At 37.5% G+C, this 23,341-nt stretch overlaps 1 protein-coding gene across 1 annotated transcript; it reads right to left on the bottom strand.

The window, feature by feature from the left end:
• Nucleotides 1–409: 409 nt before the first annotated feature.
• Nucleotides 410–22,149, bottom strand: LOC115217411 (endonuclease G, mitochondrial-like). The gene is made up of 3 exons (XM_029787104.2): nt 21,527–22,149; nt 17,637–17,749; nt 410–885 (listed from the first exon to the last, which is right to left on the bottom strand). Exons 1-3 carry the CDS (start codon nt 22,052–22,054, stop codon nt 591–593), a joined length of 936 nt encoding a protein of 311 aa, XP_029642964.1. The 5' UTR covers nt 22,055–22,149; the 3' UTR covers nt 410–590.
• Nucleotides 22,150–23,341: the final 1,192 nt, after the last annotated feature.

Below are 23,341 nucleotides of genomic sequence, written 5' to 3'. Positions count from 1 at the left end.
GAACTCAATCAAATAGCATTCTCTCTCTGATGAGAATAAAACAAGATTTGAAAGAGACTGGTAATGATGGTTATTTAGAATTGTTGCAGAAAGAAGGCTTACTCACACTACAGATATGGTGGAGAATGACTGCAGTTTAGTGCATAATTGGTTCATGCATACATACATATACATGTGTGTGTGTGTGTGTGTGTGTGTGTGTATATATATATATATATATATATATACACACACACACATACATATATACACACACATACACAAATACACACACACACATATATATTTATGCACATACACACATATGTGTGTGCACATATACATATATATCATCATCATCATCATCTTTTAATGTTTATTTTCCCTGTTGGATGGTTTGACAGAATCCACCAGGTCCAAAGAAAACCATCCAATCCATACCAGCACAGAAACTCATCTTCCATGCTTGCATGATAATGATAGTGATGATATGTATATATATATATTTAGTACATATATAATTGATTATCAAAATATGAAAAAATACTACATCAGATATAACAAGCAGGTGCAAGGTGTGAATACAAAACATTGCTTGCTTTCAAGAATCCCTATGACCATTTCCTGATTTTGTTTTCCTGTTTGTTGATGTATTTGAGTTGACTTTTCGGTAATTTGTCAAAGAATAGGAGGCCGGCAGCCCGTTCAATTTTCTCAATGTCTATAGTGAAATACTTTAGTAACTTATCATCAGTTTGAGCCTCATTGGGAAGCATGAAAGACAATAGTTCATATTCCCCTTCATTGTTCTCAATCAACACTACTTTGAAGAAATGGGTTGGTACCGCCACGTGGTTTTTACCGATCACTTCATATTTGATGTAAACTTTTCCATCAGGTGCCGCTCTGCAACAACAACAAAAAAAACAAGCTTAACCCTTTAGCATTCAGATTATTCTGTCAAATGTAATGCTTATTTACTTGTATTGTTTTGAATTAAACATGCATTATCTGATAGCTTTGAGATTTTGATGATGTAATTGTTTATTTTTAGAATGAAATTAGAGGGTAGATGGGAGAGGCCATGTCTGACCAGTTTGAGCATAAAACAGGTAGAATATTTTGGTTGGACGTGGTCTGTTTGAATGTTAAATTGTTAAAGGTTATGATGAAAAGAAAATTCTATGTGTACATGTGTAGAAGTCTGTTTGTGTTTGTGTATGTATTGGTATTCTGAAAAGCTTTATATCATCAAGTCTCTTCTGTTTAATATAATTTTCTAAAGAAAATTTAGTAGGAGTTATGTACTGGAAAGTTCTTAAAATTTTTTTGAGTTTTTATGATGTGGTTTTCACAACATATTCTGTCAAACATCTAAAGAAGAGAAGAAAGTTTCAAATCTTGAAAAATACTTAATTGTCAATATGTCATAAACCAAAGTCACAAATTAATAAGTGGGGTGGACAAATTTCTATGCCATGTGGAAAGTGATAGTGAACAATATGTTGGAAGGAACTAAGTAGGACGCCAATGCTGTGTAATTAGTACAAGAAATAGATACATAAAAATGCATTGGGATTTCTGCAAGAGAGAGAGAGAGAGAGAGAGAGAGAGAGACATAATTCCAGATGTGATACACTGATGGGAACATTCAGCAGCAGAAACACTCAGGAAATAAAGTGTGTCAACTGTTCATAGAGCTTCTTAGATGTTTCTTTACCCACCTGTCCATGTCTGAAGATCACAAGGAATAGCAACATGCCCTCAATTGAATATGTAAACCAATCCTTGATGTTGTGGGGATTTTCTTCCTTTTGGCACTTAGTAGTTCTAAAGCCAAAGTCAGTCTGAGGAATCTGGCCCCACTTTTTAGAGGTGGAGATTTCACCACAGTGACACAACAGGCTAAGACAGCTGTGGTGACCAGCTAGCTGTAGATTTTACATTGGGGGTGGCCTTCTTTGAAATGAATTGCCTTACAGGGCTGAAGAACTCTACCAACCCAGGAGTTGCTGAAAGAGTGTCAAAGAGGGCACCAGAGCACCTAAAGGACTTCACTCCTCAATTCGCAGTTGAGGTTGACACACCCTGGTCTTTTTCTTTCCTAAGACACTCAAAAGGCAATGAGGGTTTGTGTTTGGAGCTTCTTCCATAAAATGCTATAATTAATCCATAGCTGGGATCTTGACAAGTGCCAGTGCTCTGGGTTAGAGCACACTTGGAGACAATAGTGACTAAGAAATGGTTCCACACTCATTAAAACCTTGGGACTCCTGAACTAGAGCCCCACTACCAGATGCAGTTTAAAGTCATACCTAGGGCAATATCCATGTTTATATACCCACCAAAACAATGAATAATATAGCCATCTAAATTGTGGTGTATACCCATCAGAACCATGTATATTTACCCATGTAAACAACATATATATATTTCACGTGCCACCAGCACAAGTGCCTTACTGGCACTTGTGCTGGTGGCACATAAAAAAAACATTCAAGTGAGATCATTGCCAATGCCGCTGGACTGACTCCTGTCTAGGTGGCACATAAAAAGCACCATTTGAGTGTAGCCGTTGCCAGTACTGCCTGACTGGCCCTTGTGCTGGTGGAATGTAAAAATACCCACTACACTCTTGGAGTGGTTGGTGTTAGGAAGGGCATCCAGCTGTAGAAACTCTACCAGATCAGATTGGAATCTGGTGCAGCCATCTGGTTTGCCAGTCCTCAGTCAAATTGTCCAACCCATTCTAGCATGGAAAGTGAACATTAAACGATGATGGTAATGATACAATGTTTGTGTGTGTGTACCTAACTAAATACTCTCTATATACCCATCTAGAGCATATACATACATATGTGCATGTGAGTGTGTGTGTATGTGAGCATATGTGTGTGAGTGTGTGTGTGTATATACCTAGCTAAATCTGTCTATATACCCATTTAAACCATGTCTATATGCTCATGTAAACCATGTATATATACCCATCTAGACCATATTTATATACCCCTCTAATCAATAAGTATATACCCACCTAAACTATGCCCGTCGTGGTGATGATGGTGGTGGTGGTGGTGGTGGCGGCAGTGATGATGAAGACAATGATCATGATGAAAATCATCTATATCATCATGAGTGGTTGCAGAGGCACCAACAGCAACACACACACACGCACACACACAAACACACATACATAAAATTTATTTGAATGATAATAATATAGTTCCCCCAAGGAATACAACAGTGTTATTGAATTGATTATTTTATTTTATTTGTTTTTTCGTTTACAATTCTAACAAGCCAGTACTTTAGACAGTGGACACAAACAAGCCTTGTTTAAATTATAACAGTTCATAATTTAGGTTAGCAACAATGGTTAATCAATAGTTGCCATAGTGACACTTTGTAACGAAGTAGAACATCATGCTGTCATCAATTACAAACTCAAGAATCAGCAGATAAATTTGTAAAAATTAATGTCATTGTTACTGAATTTCTCTGCTTATAAAATTACAGAAGAGTTGGGATAGATTGAAGTGTTTGTTCACCTCTCCATCTGTATATCTGTTTGTCGGTCACTGTTTGCCTGTCAATCAGTCCAACAGTTTGTAGCTCTCTCTCTCTCTCTCTCTCTCCATGTATCTATCTGTCTGTCTGTCTGTCTGTCTATCTATACATCGATTTATCTGTCTATCAATCTATCTATCTACCCTTCTATTCATCTATCTACATACTTCTCTCTAAATATATATGTGTGTTTGTGTGTGTGTACATACTTACACACACACACACACACACACACACACACACACACACACACACACACATACACACACACAAATCACTAAAAGTAGTCTTCCTTATTCTGGCGGTTAGAAAGTCTAGTATTAGAAGAGAAGTTTATGGGTGATTACAGAGGATTATGGAAGGTTTTTCAGGTACCGACAAAGGTTTATGCAAGATATTATCAGATAATAACTTGTAATTGGTTCTGTTATTGGCTGCAGAAAGACACTTCAGAGCTCATACAAAGTAAAGCAGTGAACTGTTAATAGAAGCAGGCTATAAAGTTATGGGATTGTACTAAAAGCCAATGGATTAACCTGTTAGCATTTAGATTGCTCTGTGAGATGTTGTACTGTGAGATGTTGTACCCAAGTACTAATACAGCCCTTTCTCTCTCTCTCTCTCTCTCTCTCTCTCTCTCTCTCTCTCTCTCTCTCTCTCTCTCCCTCTCTCTCTCCACACCTTGTATGTCCCACTGGGTCAAGAGTAAGAGAGCTGAAAGGGTGTCTTGTGACACATAGACACTTAAAACAATTAGTAAAAGCATGGTGTATGTCATCATGTCATACTTGTTTGCAAGTAACAGCAATGATTTTTTTATATATATATATACATGTATACATGTATGTATTTGTTTGTGATAATGCATGTGTGTATATATATATATATATATGCATGTTTGGCTGAATAGCTGTATGTGTACATACGTCTGTATCCATACACATATGTATATTTACGCATATATGTTTAACACAGCTATATTGTTTGAATACCACAAGCAATATCACAACTTTCTCCTTCTTCATCCTCTTCTTTTTCATCTTCCTCTTTTTCTTTATCCTTCCCCTTCCCTTACTTTATGCAATAAAATTCTTAAATAATACAGTTCTCCTGCCTTTGGAATGACAGCATAAACATGACCAAATATTTCTTGTTTGAAAACATTCAACTGGCCTTCAACTTTTTTTCTTGCTTTCTTCTTTGCCATTCTGTGTTACAACTGTTCCGAGTAGAATTTTTGGGTGACTACAGAGGATTATGGAAGGTTTTTTCAGGTACTTCAACATAAAGTAATGTTTTTGCAAATTCATCATTGATGTACAATAAAAAGAATTCTATTAACTCATTAGCATTCAGATTGCTCTGTGAGATGTAGTACTTGTTCAGTTACATTGGCTGACCTGAAGCTATAATAGAAGACACTTGTCTAAGGTGCCATGCAGTGGGAGTGAACTTGGAACCATGTGGTTGGAAAGCAAGCTTCCTACAATCAAATCATCAAACCGCTAATATGTGTGACCTAGCAATATGTACCATGCTTTTGTGCATTGTTTCAGAGAGACTTAGAAATAATAATATTTCTATTTATAAAAAGAATTCTGTCAATTTTATAATCATATGTCATTCACTGACAGCCATATATAACTTCATAATTTCCTTGTTCATCCGGTAGATGAATTTTCAGTCCCACTATTGTAATGCTCTTTCTTGAATTGAAAATCCTAAAATGGATGCAACTGCTTCAGAAGGTCCAATATACCTACCCATTAGATATTGACTAATTTTGTTATCATTGTTTATTTGAACAGCAGCTTGTTCATTTCCTTTCAGCATGTACTTGATGACATACTTAATTGACCTCACTGAGGCAATGATTTCAAAATTGCAGTGGCATTTGAATGTTTTTAAAAGAATTTCATTATAAGGTACAACCCATTTGTTGTTGATTATTTTTCCATTCTTAGAGATTCAACTGATTGCAACTTATCTTTGTCTATAAAAAGATAGGTTTCTCTGTCTGTTTTTCTGCCTTTTGATTTAGATGATAAAGATTAATATTTTATTTTAAATAAAATAGTAATTTTCCCCTTTAAGAAAAAAAAAATCAAGTACCTGTGATTTAAAAATATCTCAAAAATATTGGGAGGATTTCTATCTTTCAAGTCCATGGCTCTTTCAAGTCCACAGCAGGATAGACAGTGTTAGATGACATGAATCTTCTAAGTGTCAACATTTCCAACTAGATTTTTTTTCCTTAAAGGAGGAAATGACTATTTTATTTGTAATCTTTATCCTCTTAATCAAAAGGCAGGGAAACAGACAGATAAACTTTTAGTATAATATACATAAATACATAATACTGTGTGTGACAATCCCATAAACATGACAGATCATTAGCATGTCATTGTGGCTACTTAAATTAAGTGTACTAATTTAGGAGATCACGAGTTGTGATATTGTTAAATGAAGTGGTTAGAACAGCTACACAGTTTACAGTAATGTGACATCTGAATCCTGATGGCAATATATTACAACTTTCAGATAACAGAAGAGATTGAAGAAAATTCAGTGCTGGAACTAAACAGAAGTTTAAGCTTGGCCACCACTAATATGTGTGACCTAGCAATATGTACCATGCTTTTGTGCATTGTTTTAGGTGCCTACATAGTTGTGAGCAAATACAGATACCCTCTGAGCTTTCCCATCCTTAATCCAGTAGAACACCAAGGTTGTGAGTGTTAGAGCAGAAGTTCTCAATGATTTTTCATCTATAGACCCCTTTGATTACTATTTTATTCTGGTGGACCCCCATAGCCATTCAATGTTTAGATACTAGTTTTATAGAAATTCCTTTCAAAATTCCTATTTTGTTTTTCAAACATTAACGTCTGAAGGTTGGACTATGTAAAATGTTAGAGAAAGAAACCTAGCTGATTCTTGCAATACATACCACTACATACATCAAAGACAAATTTTTTTCAGGAGCCCTAAAAATACTATTGTGGACCCTAAAAAGTCTTATACAGAGCCTCAGGGGCCATGTGGGCCCCAGACGAGAACCACTAAGAAGGATGCCATAGGCTGTTACTCATTTTCAGCTAAGTAGAATGGAGCAATGTGAAATGAAATGACTTACTCAAGAACACAAGCCATAATACACTCCAGGTATCAAACCTTCAACTTTATGACTGTGAACCTAACACTTTAACCATTTGGCTGCATGCCAAACTTAAAATGATAATGAACATATTGCACACAGTGCTCAGGTGCACTACAACTCACCAGAAAAAATAAACATAGGGGACAGAAAGTGTCAATAAGGCAAGTAAATAAAGACAACAATGAAAGCTAGAAGTGCATGCAGTGTACACAGAATAAATCACAAAGAGGCAGAAGAGTGAACAGTATAAAGCAAAAAGTCTTAGAAAGAAAGTGGGGGCATAGGCACACCAGGGGTAGTGTTCACAAATTTCAAGAAGCTTTTTACGAGCCACCAGCACAGGAGCCAGTCAGGCAGCACTGGTAGCGATCACACTTGAATGGTGCTTTTAACATGCCACTGGCACTGGTGCCAACCGAGCAGTACTGTCATCGGCCATGACAGCAATTTCACTTAACTCAACAGGTCTTCACAGGCGCAGTTTATTGCCCAATAATTGAAGGGTACTCTTAAATGGGTTGGTTATGCTGCACTGGCATAGGCCACGGTTATGGTCTCACTTGGCTTGCTGGGTCTTCTCAAGCACAGCATATCTCCAAAGGTCTCTGTCACTTGTCATTGCCTCGGTGATGCCCAATGTTCAAAGGTCATGCTTCACCATCTCATCCCAGGTCTTCCTGGGTCTACCTCTTCCACAGGTTCCCTCTACTGCTAGAGTGTGATACTTTTTCACACAGCTGTCCTCATCCATTCGCAACACATGACCATACCAGTGCAGTCATCTCTCTTGCACACCACATCAAATGCTTCTTAAGTCCAACTTTTCTCTCAGAGTGCTTACACTCTGTCGTATATGCACACTGACATCACACATCCATGCTTCACAGTCATGTAGCATGGCTGTTTGCACACATGCGTCATACAGTCTACTTTTTACTCTGAGCGAGAAGCCCTTTGTCCCCAGCAGAGGTAGGAGCTCTCTGAACTTTGCCCAGGCTATTCTTATTCTAGCAGCTACACTTTCAGAGCATCCACCCCCACTACTGTCTTGGTCACCTAGGTAACAGAAGTTATCAACTACTTGTAGTTTTTCTCCCTGGAATGTGATGGAAGCTGTTTTCTGCTCATTTTCAGTGTTTATTGCTCCTCAGCATTTGCCACACACAAAAACTATCTTCCCAATTAGCCTCCCTCTGTTATTGCCTGAAGGACTATGTTGAATAAGTGGGGGCTGAGGACTGATCCTTGGTGGACCCCTACTCCTACCTGGAATTCTTCACTATACTCATTGCCAACCCTCATCTTACTGACAGCGTCCCTGTACATAGCTTGTACAGCTCTCACTAACCATTCATCTATCCCTAGTTTTCTCATTGACTACCAGATAAGGGATTGGGGGACCCTGTCAAAAGCTTTCTCCATGTCAATGAAAGCTAGGTACAGAGGTTAGTTTTTGATTAGGTTATTTCTCCTGCATCTGTCTTGTCAGAAATATAGCATCAGTGGTGCTTTTCCCTGCCACAAACCCAAACTGCATTTTGTCTAAACTGATTTTCTCCCTAATTAGTTGGGCTATGACCCTCTCCGTGACTTTCATTACCTGATCCAACAACTTGATACCTCTGTAATTATTTGTATCTAATGCATTACCTTTACTATGGTACTGCTACACCAGCCATTGGGTATGACTCCTTCATGTATCACTTGATTGACTATTCGAGTTGACTAGACTATAGCTGACACCGCCAGATATTTTAAGCATCTCTGCGGTAATTCCTGATGGGCCGGGGGCTTTCCCTGTCTTCATACCCTTAATTGTTGTCAATCTGGTTAGCTGGTCCCTCTGTTGGGTCAACATTCAGCAGACTCTCTTTCTCCCATTCACTCTCTTCATTTAGCAACCTTTCATAGTAGCGTCTCCAAGTCTCTCTCCTTGCAGCCTCATTAAATGCAAGTGAGCCATCATTTATGCGGACACATTTCTCTCCTATGATATTATGATTATCTCTCCCACACTGCCTTGCAACACAAAACACCTCAAGTGTTTGGTCCTCATGACATAGAACATTGGCAAATTTTTCCTTATCTGCTTCCCCTCTGGCTAAATAAACCTGTCTCCTAGCTTCCTTTCTGGCAGTCTGATACAATTCCCTGCTACCACCATTCTTCCAGCCCTTCCATGCCTGTCAACTACATTGCTCCACCACCATGTTACCTTGAGTCAAGAGGGGATATACTTATAAATCAACTTAAATACCATTCTTGAAAATAGATTCCTAAATAAGAAATAAAGACATTCCATGTGTGTGTGTGTACATATATGTGTATATATCACAAAGACATACTTGCAAAATTCACATTATGTGCATAGTCCTTTGAGAATTTAGCAACAAGGAATATCACATCAGAAAATACTGCCAACACAGTAAGACAGTGACATTTAAAAGAATGTGTATGTGCAGCTTTGGGATATGTGTGTGTGTGTGCGCGCGTGTGTGTGTGTGTGTGTTTGGGAACACAACCTGTATATACATACGCTCAACATGTATATACATACACATATACATATATAAATATTATAAACATTTACATATATACATGTCTATACATACACAAGCACACATAAACTCATATTCATATGACTGTATGTATAATCACCATCATCATCATCATCATTATTTTAATGACTACTTTCCAAACTAGCATGGGTTAGACAGAATTCAGTGAGACAGACTTTCTACAACCAGATGTCTTTCTTGTCATCAACCCTCATCCATCTCCATTCAAATGGTTGAATTCAGTAAAAGAATGAAGGAAATGCATAAACATATGTGAGCATATGTGTATGTCTGTGTATGTGTGTATGTATATGTATATATATATATACATATATATATAATATATACATGTGTATATATGTGTGTATATATATATATATATATATATATATATATATATATATATATATATATATATATATATATATATATATATATATACACACACATATGTGTGTGTGTGTATGCATACACACATACACACATGCACATGCACACAGGCACTAATTAATTAATTTGCCTAGAAGTCAGATTTGAATGATTAATGGAAGAATTACAATAGTCATTTAGGTTTAAAGAGATTAACTTATTGGGATCAACACTTGTTTACACATTATGATTAAAAACAACATAACACTGCATCTGTGTGTATTAATAAACCAGGAGATAGCTAATATGACTTTCAAGGAACAACACAGGCAGCAGCAACAGATACAAGAACAACAATAATGAAAGCAGTGCCAGTGGAAATGAAAAATTAATATTTTGATGAAGTAAAAATATATTAAAACTCATCATAATTGCAAGAACACTATTTTTTGACATTTGTAAAATTTGCAGCACCAACCAAAACATATGGTTGTGAATTTTACTATGAGAAATGTACTAAAATGACTCCACATACTATAAGTCTGACACCCAACAACAGTTATCCCTTATAGAAAAAGCAGTAAGGGAACAATTAAGAAGGGAACAATATAAGAAGGTTGTTATTAATGCTTGCTTCCTTCTTTTCTTACTCAAAACTGATTTTATCCACAGTTATAAATTATTCACAAGACATAGTTGTATAGTAAAGAAGTTTGCTTCCCAACCACATGGTTTTGTGTTCAATCCCATGATGTGGTACTTTGGGCAAGTGTCTTCTACTATTGTCCTGGACCAAACAAAACCTTGTAAGTGGATTTGGTAGACAAAAACTGTATGGAAATTATCGTATATCTACATATTTATATATATACATATATATATATGGACAGAAACTGTATGGAAAATATCATGTACATAAAAGGTTTCTCTCTAAGGCATCTCCTTTGCTTTTGTATCAGTTTACAATAACACTACTACACCAGTCATTGATATGACTCCTCATATGACTTGATTTATTATCTAGACGGTAATTCTGTACCCTACCTCATTAGTTATTTTGAGCATCTTTGTAACAATCCCAGATGGACTTGCAGCTTTCCCATTCTTCTTCTGCTTTATTGCCTTATGTATTATGTTGCTATCACCTGAATTGCTGGTCCTTTGGTAAGATCAGTACAATGTAGCCCCTCTTCATTCCATACATTCCCTACATTCAACAGCCTCTGGTAATAGCACTTCCACACCACTTTCTTATCTTCCATATCAGTGGCAAGTAAGCCTTCATCATTTTGAATACACTTCTCGCCAATGGCCTCCTGGTTCTCTCTCACACACTACCTCACAATCCTGAACACTTCACACCTCAGATCCTCACACTGGAAGACATTTGCAAATCTCTTCCTCTCTGCCTCACCCTTAGTCAAATCTGTCAATCACCAAGCTCTCTTCTAGCTCCTTAATAATGCTCCCTACTACCACTACCTTCCAGGTTTTCCATATCTGTTTCTTAGCTTTTACTGTCCTATCAACTGCATCATTCCATGTTCCATTTACATATTTACATGTTACTTTTGGCTTGATTGGAACTTTGCTCCAACCACATATCTATTCAGTGGACCTGAGCAAAGTATATAACTATACCAATACACACACGCGTGTGCGCGTGCATGCTAGGGGAGGGGGGAAGCGTGCGTATGCATATCCAAAGTTATGTGTGTGAGCATGTGTGTTGTTTGAGAGTTCATATTTCCCTTGCCTTCAATGGTTTGTAAATTATGCTTTCTGATGATATTATTTGCTTGTAGTCCACTATAAAAGCATATCTGAGAAGTCTGTTGTTCAATAGCAGGGAGATTATTATCCCATTTGAAAACATAAGGGGATTGGCAACAGGAGGAAGGACATCCAATCATAGAAACTCTGCCTTAACCCTTCAGCATTCACATCATTCTGTCAAAAGTAATGCTTATTTAATTTATTCACATTGCTTTGAATTAATCATGCATTTTTTTTTTGTAGTTATGAGATTTTGATGAGGAACTGTTAATTTTATAGAATGACATTGTAGGGTAGGTGTGAGAAATCAGATCTGGCCAGTTGGAACAGTAGAATATTTTGGCCAGATATGGCCGGTTTAAATGCTAAAGGGTTAATGGATTCTTGTTTCATCCATACAAGAATGGAAAAGTAGACTATAAAACAAAGATGATAATGATAATGATGATGAAACTGGATTAGATTTCAAACAACAGCTAAAGTCTAAACCTAAATCAAAAACATACTATTGAGGCATAATTCAACCATAGTGGTTAATATTTCTTTGAACTGGATGCTCCAAATATTGGATCGTCCCATAAATAATGCAGTTTTTATACTTGTTTTATTTTTCAAAATTAAGATAAACAAAGTTCTTTTTTAATCTAAAATATACTCTCCTTCATTTTCTACAATGCTCTTCCATCTATCTGGTAGATTTGCAAAGCCTCACTACCAAAATTCACTTGTCCATGACGAAAAATACTCCTCCATTATTGTTCTGACCTCATCTACAGAATTCATATTTTTTCCAAATGATTTTGAAGACTTCGGAATAAATGATAATCAGATGGGGCAATGTCTAGTGAATATGGTGGGTGGGGCATCATTTCCCATTCAAACTGCTCCAGCCTTTGGAATGTCATCCTTGCTGTATGTGGCCAAGCATTATCCTGATGGAGAAACACCTTTTGTCTTGAACGGTCGTTTTTCTTCTAATGTTGATGTAAGCCACTCAAGCTGCTCACAGTAGATCTCTTTTGTTATTGTTTGGTTTGGGTTTAAAAGTTCAAAGTGAACTAAACCTTTCATATCTCACCAATCAGATAGCAACACTTTACATCGGTGAAAACCTTCTTTAACCTGGGTTGCCGGTGCTTCTCCTTTCCCTACCCACTGTCTTTGGTGCTTGACATTTTTATAGAGAACCCATTTCTCATCACCAGTCACTATTCAGTCCAAAAATAGTCCATACATGAGACATGACAACAAAGAAGAGCATACATTCACTCTCTGCACGCAATTAGACTCGGAAAGTTTGCGAAGAACCCATTGACCCAATTTTCTGACTTTTCTGATGGCATGCACATGTCGATGAATGACTGAATGGGCAAATCCAAGCTTCTCTGCTAGTTCCTCAATAGTTACAATGGGATTTTGTTCCACCAAGGTTTGCAGGATGTCCTCGTTGAGCTCTACAGATCATCCAGGACATGGCTTGTCTTCTAGGCTGTAGATTCCTGCTCAGAATTTCTGGAACCACTGTTGACACCAGCTTATGCTTATTGTCCCCATATACTGCATTAATATTCCTCACACTTTGCATTCCGTTGTTGCTTTTATTGAACTCATCATCATCATCATCATCATCGTTTAGCGTCCGTTTTCCATGCTAGCATGGGTTGGACTCATAAAGCAAAATATGCCAAATATGTTCCTTTGTCACTTCCATTATAGCTTTAAAAAAATAACTTAAAATCGAATTGCACTCTTCAAAACTTGCACTAAGAATAAGGACAAGGTAAAATTACTACCTACTTTTATAGCAAGTTGATGCAGGTAGTTTATCCTGTACCCCTCTGATTATTAGTTCATACAATTGAAAAAAATACATTATTTATGGGATGACCTATTATAAATGAATAAAACTGTCTGACTTGTGAAAAAGCAATCCAGTGTGAACGGGACAAAAAAGTAATAAAATTCATCATACAGGAGATGACCATCATCATCATCATCATCATTTAACGTCTGCTTTCCATGCTAGCATGGGTTAGACAGTTTGACTGGAACTGCACCAGGTTGCAATCTGATTAGGCATGGTTTCTATAGTTTGATGCTTTTCATAATGCCAACCACTCCAAGAGTGTAATCAGCACTTTTAATGTACCATTTACATGTCACCAGTAACAGCCACAACTACAATTTCATAGGTGCCATTTATATGATACTGGCTATGGCCATGACTACAGTTTCACTTGGTTTGATGAAGGAATATCTCTACTTCATACAACTCTGCTTTATGGTACTCCATCAGTACAACAACAAGGGTTCCAGTTGATCTGTTTAATGGAAGCCTGCTCGCGAAATTAATGTGCAAGTGGCTGAGCTTTACATAGACACGCATACTCTTAATGTAGTTCCCAGGGAGATTCACCATGACACAGAGTGTGACAAGGATGGCTCTGTGAAATACAGGTATTACTCATTTTTGCCTGATGAGTGGACTGGAGCAACATGAAATAAAAGTGTCTTGCTCAAGGACACAACAGGCCGTCAGGTATCAAACTCACAATCTTATGATTGTGAGCTGAATATCCTAACCACTAGACCATGTTCCTTCACTCTACTTCATGTAATATAGATAACAAATGTTGCCTGTGTGGTGTATTTTCTGATATAATACATCACATTGTATCAAGGAAACCTACCCGAGCTCTTACAAAATATATTTGGAAATCTAATAACATACTAAAACTGATTTACTTATGTCTAGTCTAATTTTAGTCTGTTTGAGAAAAACCTCACTAGTATTAATTTGAAACTTTAATTGCCTTAGATAATGACAATGTGAAAATATTATGGAACTTTGTGATACACTAAAGAGTATACAAAGAACCACATTTATGATGATGATACTCATTTATAACTAATGCACAATGTCAAGACAAGAAGACAAAAATGTACAAGCTCATACACACACACACACAAATACAGACACATGTGTGCACACACACGCACGCACACACACACACACACACACACACATACACTCACAACAGTCTTCTTTTGGTTTCCATCTACAAAATCCACTTACAAGGCTTTGATCATCTAGGGCTATAAAAGAAGACACTTGCCCAAGGAGCTGCATTATGAGACTGAAGCTGCAACCATATACCCGAAAAACAAACTTCTTAAACACACAGCCATGCTTGTACCAAATGGAAAACAGTGGGACCTGGAAATGTTCAAGATTACTGGTTAAAGAAATTGAGCTCTTTTCAAGAAAGAGACTGACCTACAATTAGAACCCCTATCTTGCCCAGGATATCAATCATCTGGAAGCCGTTCAGCGACGTGCAACCAAAAGAATACCCTCCATCAGGCATTTGCCATATCCTGAATGCCTTACATCCCTGGGCATGGACACATTGAAACTCTAACGTCTGGCAGCTGACTTGGCAGACACCCATAAAATTATCAACCATCGTACAAACAATAACTCTGAGCACCTTTTCAAACTCCACCCATCTAACACCCGTGGACATATTTACAAAGTCAGAAAACAGCACAGCTCCCATGACTTCAGGAAACATTTTTTCATGCTGAGAGTTGCTGAAGCATGGAACAAACTGCTGGCATCAGTTGTTAGTTGTCGGAGCACTGCATCCTTCAAAACTTCCATGCCTTCTGAGATTCGCCAACACTACACCTGATTTTCTCCCCTCCATACACACACAAGCATGTATCTGACTCATGCATTGTTCGCTTTCCAGACATTTGTACATTACTGCATATACCCTGACAAGTTGTGGTGCACCTGAGCACTGTATACAATAATTTCATTATTATATATTATATTATAGATAGCATCTTAGATGATAAAATAATTTGTTGCTATTATGTTAAACTGTTGTATGTCCAAATTTGGCCAAATGCATTTTTTTCAATATCTAACTTTGGTTGAAATAGTCAATTGTTTTGGTTAAACTATCATCTCTCCAGCTGCTTCAGATGCCAAAATATGAAAATTATACAACGGTTTAGCAGTTTTCAAAAGTGTAAGTTCCACATACAACAGTTTTGCAAAAATATTTCTGAATGAAAATATCATACATAATGTAGAGCTATGATTTTATGCACCCAGCAAAGTATTATTGTTAAGTTGAAACTTTTGATAATGTAAAAAGAAATGGAATGGTAAAACTATTTCTTCATTTTCTGAAAAAGCAACATTTTGAACTTATGACACTTTTGCATAATAGCAATGAACTGATATTGTCATGGATGAAACACAGGAAAACTATTCTGTGCTTAAAAGATGCAGTAACAGGAAACAGTGTTGATAATTTCTGTCCAGTATCATAGTTTTGACTTATGTAGAAATTACTAACCAGAATGATTGCAAAAATCTATGTATGCTTTCTTGGAGAAAGAGCAAATACTACGTGATGATCAAAATGACTGTTATACAAGACAGTCAGTTACTGGTTGACAAAGTATTGCTAAAAAATTATAAGAGGGAATATATCAGTTTAGTGATGGATAAATTGATATAGTCTGATGACAGACTAAAAAAAAAGCATGAAAGACCAGTGCACTGGCAGAATCATTTTTAGAGCTTTGCAGTATTTATTCTGGCACTTTACATTCTGAGTTCAAATCACAGTGAGGCCAATTTTGCCTTTCATCTACTCAGGGTCAATAAGATAAAGTACCAAACCTAGTATTAGGAACGATTATCGTCAACTATTTCTCACTCCCCAAATGCTTGGTCTTGTGCCTGTGTTAGAAACAATGCTTATTTTGGTCTTCATCATCACCTTCAACATTTACTTAAAATAAAATTAAATGAAACAAATTTATCACTTGTATAACGTTTCCCATAACTACTTTGTCACATACTACCTCTCCTCTTGACACCAAGCCTAGTAGTGTACTCATCTTCCACCTCATATTTAACTCTCCCTGTATTTCTCTTCTACTCTCTCTCTCTCTTTCTCTCAGTACAATGTAAAGCATAACTGGAGAAAGCAACCAACCAACACACCAACAAACAAATATTATATCAGTTTTTATTAAATAGAATTGATGTCTAAATAATGCCTTGCAAGTAAGAGGTAGCAGCCAAGACTTTTTCTCAACACGGTTTCAATGCAGGCAGTTTGTCAGTCTCATAATATAATTAACTGTAGGTTATGCAGGAGAGAAGACTGCATTAGTATGGTCATGTGATGCATATGGACGAGGACAGCTGCATAAAGAGGTGCTGATCTCTAAGTATGGAAGGAACCTGTGGGACAAGGTGGTGAAATGTGATCTTTAGATGATGAGTCACACAGAAGTGATGACAAGTGACTGGGACTACTGGCAAATTGCTGAGCTTGAGAAGACACATCAAGCTAAGTGAAGTCATGGTTGTGGCCAGTGTCAGTGACACATGAATGACACCTGTGCCACTGATACATAAAAAGCACCCAGTATACTCCATGGAGTAGTTAGCAATAAGAATGTGCAGTGTCAGTGTGCATGTACAACAGTGTCTTAAGAGAAAAATTGAGTATAAGAGGCATCAGATGTAGTATGCAGGAGAGAAGACTGCACAGGTATGATCATGTGATGTGTAAGGATGAGGATAGTTGCATAAAGTGCCGATCTCTAATTGTGAAGGGAACTTGTTGAAGAGGTAGACCCAGGAAGACATGGGATGAGGTGGTGAAATATGATCTTTGGATGTTGAGTCTCACTGAGACGATGACAAGCAACCAGGACTTCTGGCAAATTGCAGTGCTTGAGAAGACATGTCAAACTTAATGAAATCATAGTTGTGGCCAGAGCTGGTGTCATGCAAAAGGCACCCAGTACGCTCTGTGGAATGGTTGGTATTAGGAAGGGCATCCAGCCATAGAAACCTAGCCAAAACAGATCAGAGCCTGGTACAGCTTTCTGGCTTACCATCTGCTGTCAAATCATTTAACCCATGCCAGCATGGAAAATGGACATTAAATGATGACAATTGTTTCACACATAGGTACAAGGTCTTGATTAAACTGATGATTAAATAAGCCTCAGTACTTAACTGGTAGTTTATTTCACTGACCCCAGATGGATGAAATGTAAAGTTGGCCCTGGTGTGATTTGAACAATGGATATAAATGTTATGACTAAATGCAAAAGTATTTGATCTGATGCTCTCATGACTCTGCCAGTCCACTGCCTCTCAGCATTGCAAATAATATAAATCTAACCTTGGTAAATAAAGAGGTCCAGTACAGACATAGACATTCTTGCTTTTCCTGGCAACTGAACGAACATATTTTTCTAATTTATTCCAAATACCTCGGTTAAATCCTTCACCAACCTGTGCAAAACAAAAACATTAAAAAAATAACATTAAAAAAATCACTGAATGAAATAAGTCTATAAAAAAACACTGAATGAAATAAAACAATCACAAAACAGCACAGCTCCCATGACTTTAGGAAACATTTTTTCACGCTGAGAGTTGCTGAAGCATGGAACAAGCTGCTGGCATCAGTTGTTAGTTGTCGGAGCACTGCATCCTTCAAAACTTCCATGCTTTCTGAGATTCGCCAACACTACACCTGATTTTCTCCCCTCCATACACACACAAGCATGTATCTGACTCATACATTATTCGCTTTCCAGACATTTGTATATTACTGCATATATTTTATACGCACTTTCTGACAAGTTGTGGTGCACCTGAGCACTGTATACAATAATTTCATTATTACAAAACAATTTTATGATTTTTAGCAACATTTATTTATTTCATTTTTATTTTACTTTTACTTCTTTCAGTCATTAGACTGTGGCCATGATGGAGCACTGCTTTGAAGAAATTTTAGTTGAACGAATTGACCCCAGTACTTTTTTTAAAGCCTGGTACTTATTCTATTGGTCTCTTTTGCTGAACTACTAAATTATAGGGACATAAACACACCAGCACTGGTTGTCAAGTGGTGACCACACACACACACACACACACACAATGGGCTTCTTTCAGTTTCTGTCCACCAAATCCACTCACAAGTCTTTGGTGGACTCAAGGCTGTAGTAGAAGACACTTATCCAAGGTGTCACATGTGGGACTGAACCCAGAACCATGAGACTGGGAAGCAAGCTTCTTACCACACCACAATGATGTAACTGGAGATCCATTTATTTATTTATTTATCTATATGGCTGTGTTAGAAGAGGAACAATAATGAGATGGTTTTATTGCAAGGCTTCTCAGACTGATGGAAAGTGGAGAGTATATTACCCTCCAACCAAAGACTTGACTCAAAAACTCACAACAGATGTATTCTGCTAAAAGTGGCCAAAAGGCCAGATGGTGGCATTAAATTGGCCAAAAGACTAAGTCTACTATCCAGCACTAGCACTGATGCTAAGGCACTGGACTACAGGCCACATGGTTAGGAGTTCAAATTTCACAACTATAAGTTGATCCTTTCAAATTTAAAAACTTGGCTCATCCACCCCTTGATAATTGATTTTTTTTCTTTTCAAATCACAGTTGCTGGCTTAACTTTTAAAATTTGTTAAATGTAGCTGTGGACTGGAAGAAGCCTTGTGTAGGCCCTATTCCCAATGGCTGGACATGATTAAGGAAGACCTCCAGAGGTTCAATGTCACCTTAGAGGATGCAGTAGGGCTGGCACGGGCCCAGAAGCAATGGAGAGCACTGGTGGATCTGGTCAGCTCTATGCATGATGATGCCTCTGGGACCACTAATTTGGAATGACTGCAGCCGCATCATACAAGAACAGGAAGCCAACCTGCCAGCTGGTTTACATTTGGTTAATTAAGTCAGTCCTATGCTAATCCCCAAAATCTAGAGAACTGAGAACCTCTCCATTTCCTGTAATGTTAAGTGGGCATGATGTAATGTTTCCTCTCTGCAAGGAACCGATTTATCACATTGCAGTTTCTCTCCCCACCCACAGGAGGACAAATTGAACTTAGCTTTAGAAACCAACAATAAATATTCATCAGTTTCACATTGATGGGAATGGAGATCCATTTATAAGAATCACATATAAAGTGTGTTCCTATATGGTACTTTACTACACGGTGAAGTGCATCACCGTGTAGTACTTGTAAAGGGATCGCCAGCATTTCAACACTGTTCAGTTGCTCACTCAAGTAAACTACCTGCTCAATGAATTCACATAAAAATGGCTGAGTATTCCACACATGCTTATACCCTTAACAGGATTTTCAAACAGGAACAACATGGTAGTGTGTGTGACAAAGATGTACGTTTTGTATTGTAGATACAATCCATCTGACACAGTTTCTATCAACCCAGTTTCACTCACAAAGCTTGGGTTCAGCTGAGGCTATAGTAAAGATACTTGCTCAAGATGCCACACAGTGGGACTGAACTCAGGACCTCATGATTGCAAAACGAACTTCTTAACCATTCAACAATGCTGTATCCATTTGGCAATAACTTATGGGGTTATGAACGTTTTGGTCTTCAACACAATATAATGAACCACTAGGTGAGAACAATGACTGATTCAGTCATTTATGGCTGCCTTCATCTTAAGATTAACTATAGATTTCTAATCTCCTTAATGACTCACTTAACTTTTAAATATCCTGCAAATAGTAAGACCTCAATGATTAGACTTATGAACAAAGGTGCTTATGTCTATCCCCTTTTTTACACCATCATATGTGATTTGAGGGAGACGTGGCTGCTATTTCTAGCAAATCAAACAACAGCATAGACTGTCACTGTCTCATAAATTGGTTGTTTAGCTCCAGGTCAGCTCTAATCAAACAGAAATATGATCAGAAGTACTCCAGCAGTGGCCACCCTGCTTTTTTCTTTTGGCACTATATATGATTACTTTGTCTAGTGTTTATTTTATGTTTATGCGCCCTTTTCAAGCTTAGCCAGGCTCATGGGCCCGGTTTCTGTAGCGTATGTGTTCCCCCCAGCTGGACGGGACGCCAGCCCATCGCAGCGTTACTCAAGAAACAAAAAGAAAGAGTGAAAGAAAGTTGGGGTGGAAGAGTACAACAGGGGTCACCCCCCCCCCTGCCGGAGCCTCGTGGAACTGTAGTTGTTTTCGCTCAATAAACACACACAACGCCCGGTCTGGGAATCGAAACCGCGAGTCCGCCGCCCTAATCACTGGGCCATTGCGCCTCCACCATTGTCTAGTGTATCCTTTCCTAACTGAAGAAGGCAGATTTCTTTCAGTTTCCGTCTACCAATCCACTCACAAGGCTTTGGTCGGCCCGAGGCTATAGTAGAAGACACTTGCCCAACGTGTCACGCAGTGGGACTGAGCCCGGATCCATGTGGTTGGTAAGTATGCTACTAACCACAAAGCCACTCAAATTCTGCTTTATAAATTACTCGATCTACTAGAAATAGCAGTTAAAAATCAATCGAATCATACGCAACCTTGTCTTAAAAAAAAAAGGTGGAGCGAGTATATTAAATACAGATACACTGATTTTATATATATACTGCATTTTGAGCGTCGAGATTATAACGAATGGAGCATCTTTGATTATAGTCTGTTGGATCGAAAGTGACCTGGAGCCATACAATAACGCTATTATCATTATTAACAGTGTATAATATTTAATCGATATCTGCATGCTGTATCCGTCTATGTAAACACTATTTTTAATCTGAGTTTTTCTAGAATTTAAAATCTATTTGAGAAACAAATAGTAATTCAAGGGAGACAATTTCATATCGCCAAATTTTAAAATTGACTTCATTCATTGACACGATACAAGAAATTTATAGAGGTCGAATTGAGATATAGCGTTCAAGAACATTAATAATTCAAGTGAATTTAAAATTGCTACAAATGTAATCGAAACTGAGGGCGCAAATTTAATTTATCGAGTGCTTAACTCTAAGGCGACCGTCAACACTAAGTGCCCTCAACACGTGAAGGGCGAAAAGGATACAAGTTTTAGCGTAACGAGTTTAACTTGAAACAATCAGCGTTTCTCATATAAGGACATATTTTTATGTTCGTATCATCTAAAACTTATTAGGAATTACCGTAAAGACAATTAAATAACATTTACAGAGTTGCTTTTGTATCCGTTGTCTGTTCTGCAATACACTCACCTGTGGTGCTACATTGCTGTAATAAAATGTTTCTTGAAGATTTTTCCATGATTGTAGATTATTCGCAGCTGCCGCCATGTGTCCTCTATCGTAACCACTCCCAGAGAAATCTCGATCTGTCGCCCTAAAGTAAGCATGGATTGAAGGATCTTCCTCAAAGTTACATGATTTTCTATCGGCGTTTTTCTCCTTCAGACTCTCGGGTGTCAAATGTTCAAATACCCAATTTGGACATCGTGTTCTCTGATCGTAGGATAAAACATAATTGCCATACGAACGAAGGTTGCTCATACTGGGAAAACCGAATTTCATTATCTGGGCAACCCTGTTGCCTGGCATTGGCGCACTAGGAGCCACGCCGGCATTTTGTTGTACAACAGAAAGCTCCCGAGCCTGAAGGGACGGAATAGGCAAAGGAACATCGTTTAAGTTTTTGTACAGTCTCACTTTCTCTATACATACTCCTAAACCTGTTCCCAGTATCAGAGAAATTCCCGATGCTGTTACGAGTAGGCGATGGGTTCTCATCGCATCAAAATCACGAACACCAAAAGGTAACACGGAAGAAAAGCTGCCGACATGGATGTGTGTTGGCCAGTTATTTACAAAAAAAAAAAAACTACAGTAGAATGATCTCCCCTGAATTCATATCCTCTAATGTACAACGCACATACTTTCTTGAAGCTTCCAAATAAATATTTCTTGGTAATCAATTTATTTCCTTAATGTCATTCATTTTGTGATGAATATTTCTTGAAAATTGTCCACAAGCAGCTAGCAGCAATGGATGTATACACACACACACATTCTTTTAGCGGCTTTGATTACTGGACTGGTCTTAGCTGGTACCACATCACCACATCCTTTCAAGAATTTAGGCAACTTCAGCAGGAAGAAAGGTAAAAGCCTCCAAGGAGGGATTTAAACTCAGAATGTAACCAAATATCACAAAGTATTTGTCTGATGCTCCAACTATTTTGACATGCACCTGAAATACATGGTGGGCTACCTCAAATTCCATTTACAAATTTCACTCATGAGTCTTCAGACACCCAGATTATGAGATTATGTAGTATCAAACTTGGAATCACATGATTGTGAAATAAAGCTCTTTGACACCTGGCGGGGCCATTGCTTCTTTTTTATTAACCACAGTTTCAAAATGAAAGAAAATTAATTAAAAGAAACATGTTTCGTATGAGCATGTCAATAATTTCTTTCTATTTCAATTTATTCTTCTCAGGGAATGCACAGTCAATTTAGATAAATTAAATTGCTTTTTCTAAGAGATCAAGTGACAAGGTAAAGGCTCCAACACGATGTCAGCTATTTTTCATGTGTTGAGGGTTAAGTATTATGGCCAGGAACAACAGAAAATACAATTTTAGTTGTTTGTCCAGTTCCCTATTAACCTAGCCGTTGGCACGCTGTAATTTTGATCAAAGCTTCAGGAAACTGTGTTGATGATAGGAAATGTAATTCAAGATCACACACATTTGAAAATTAATAGATGTTTTATATGTGTAGTGGGGTGGAAATTGAAAACATTATCTAAAAGCAATTAAAATTATAACTGAAATGACAATGTGAATCAAAGTGAATTCCTATTTACTTTCAGGTTTTAATTGCACATCTTTTTCTCCTTTGATTTTGGTCTATCAATTTGAAATTCTAAACTTAAGAAAGAAAATATTTGAACTGAATTTTTGAATTTGATGTCCCTGGAAAAATACAGCAACTAAAGATAGTCAGAATTTTTTGTCATTGGAGGGCATGGCAACTTCTCTAGTATCTTGTTTGTACCATGGTAAAATG

This window comes from Octopus sinensis, linkage group LG11 (genome assembly GCF_006345805.1).
Source record: "Octopus sinensis linkage group LG11, ASM634580v1, whole genome shotgun sequence".
In the NCBI taxonomy this organism is placed as follows: Eukaryota; Metazoa; Mollusca; class Cephalopoda; order Octopoda; family Octopodidae; genus Octopus; species Octopus sinensis.
The sequence above is the reverse complement of the archived record's forward strand: the minus strand, read 5'-3'. Positions and strand labels throughout refer to the sequence as shown.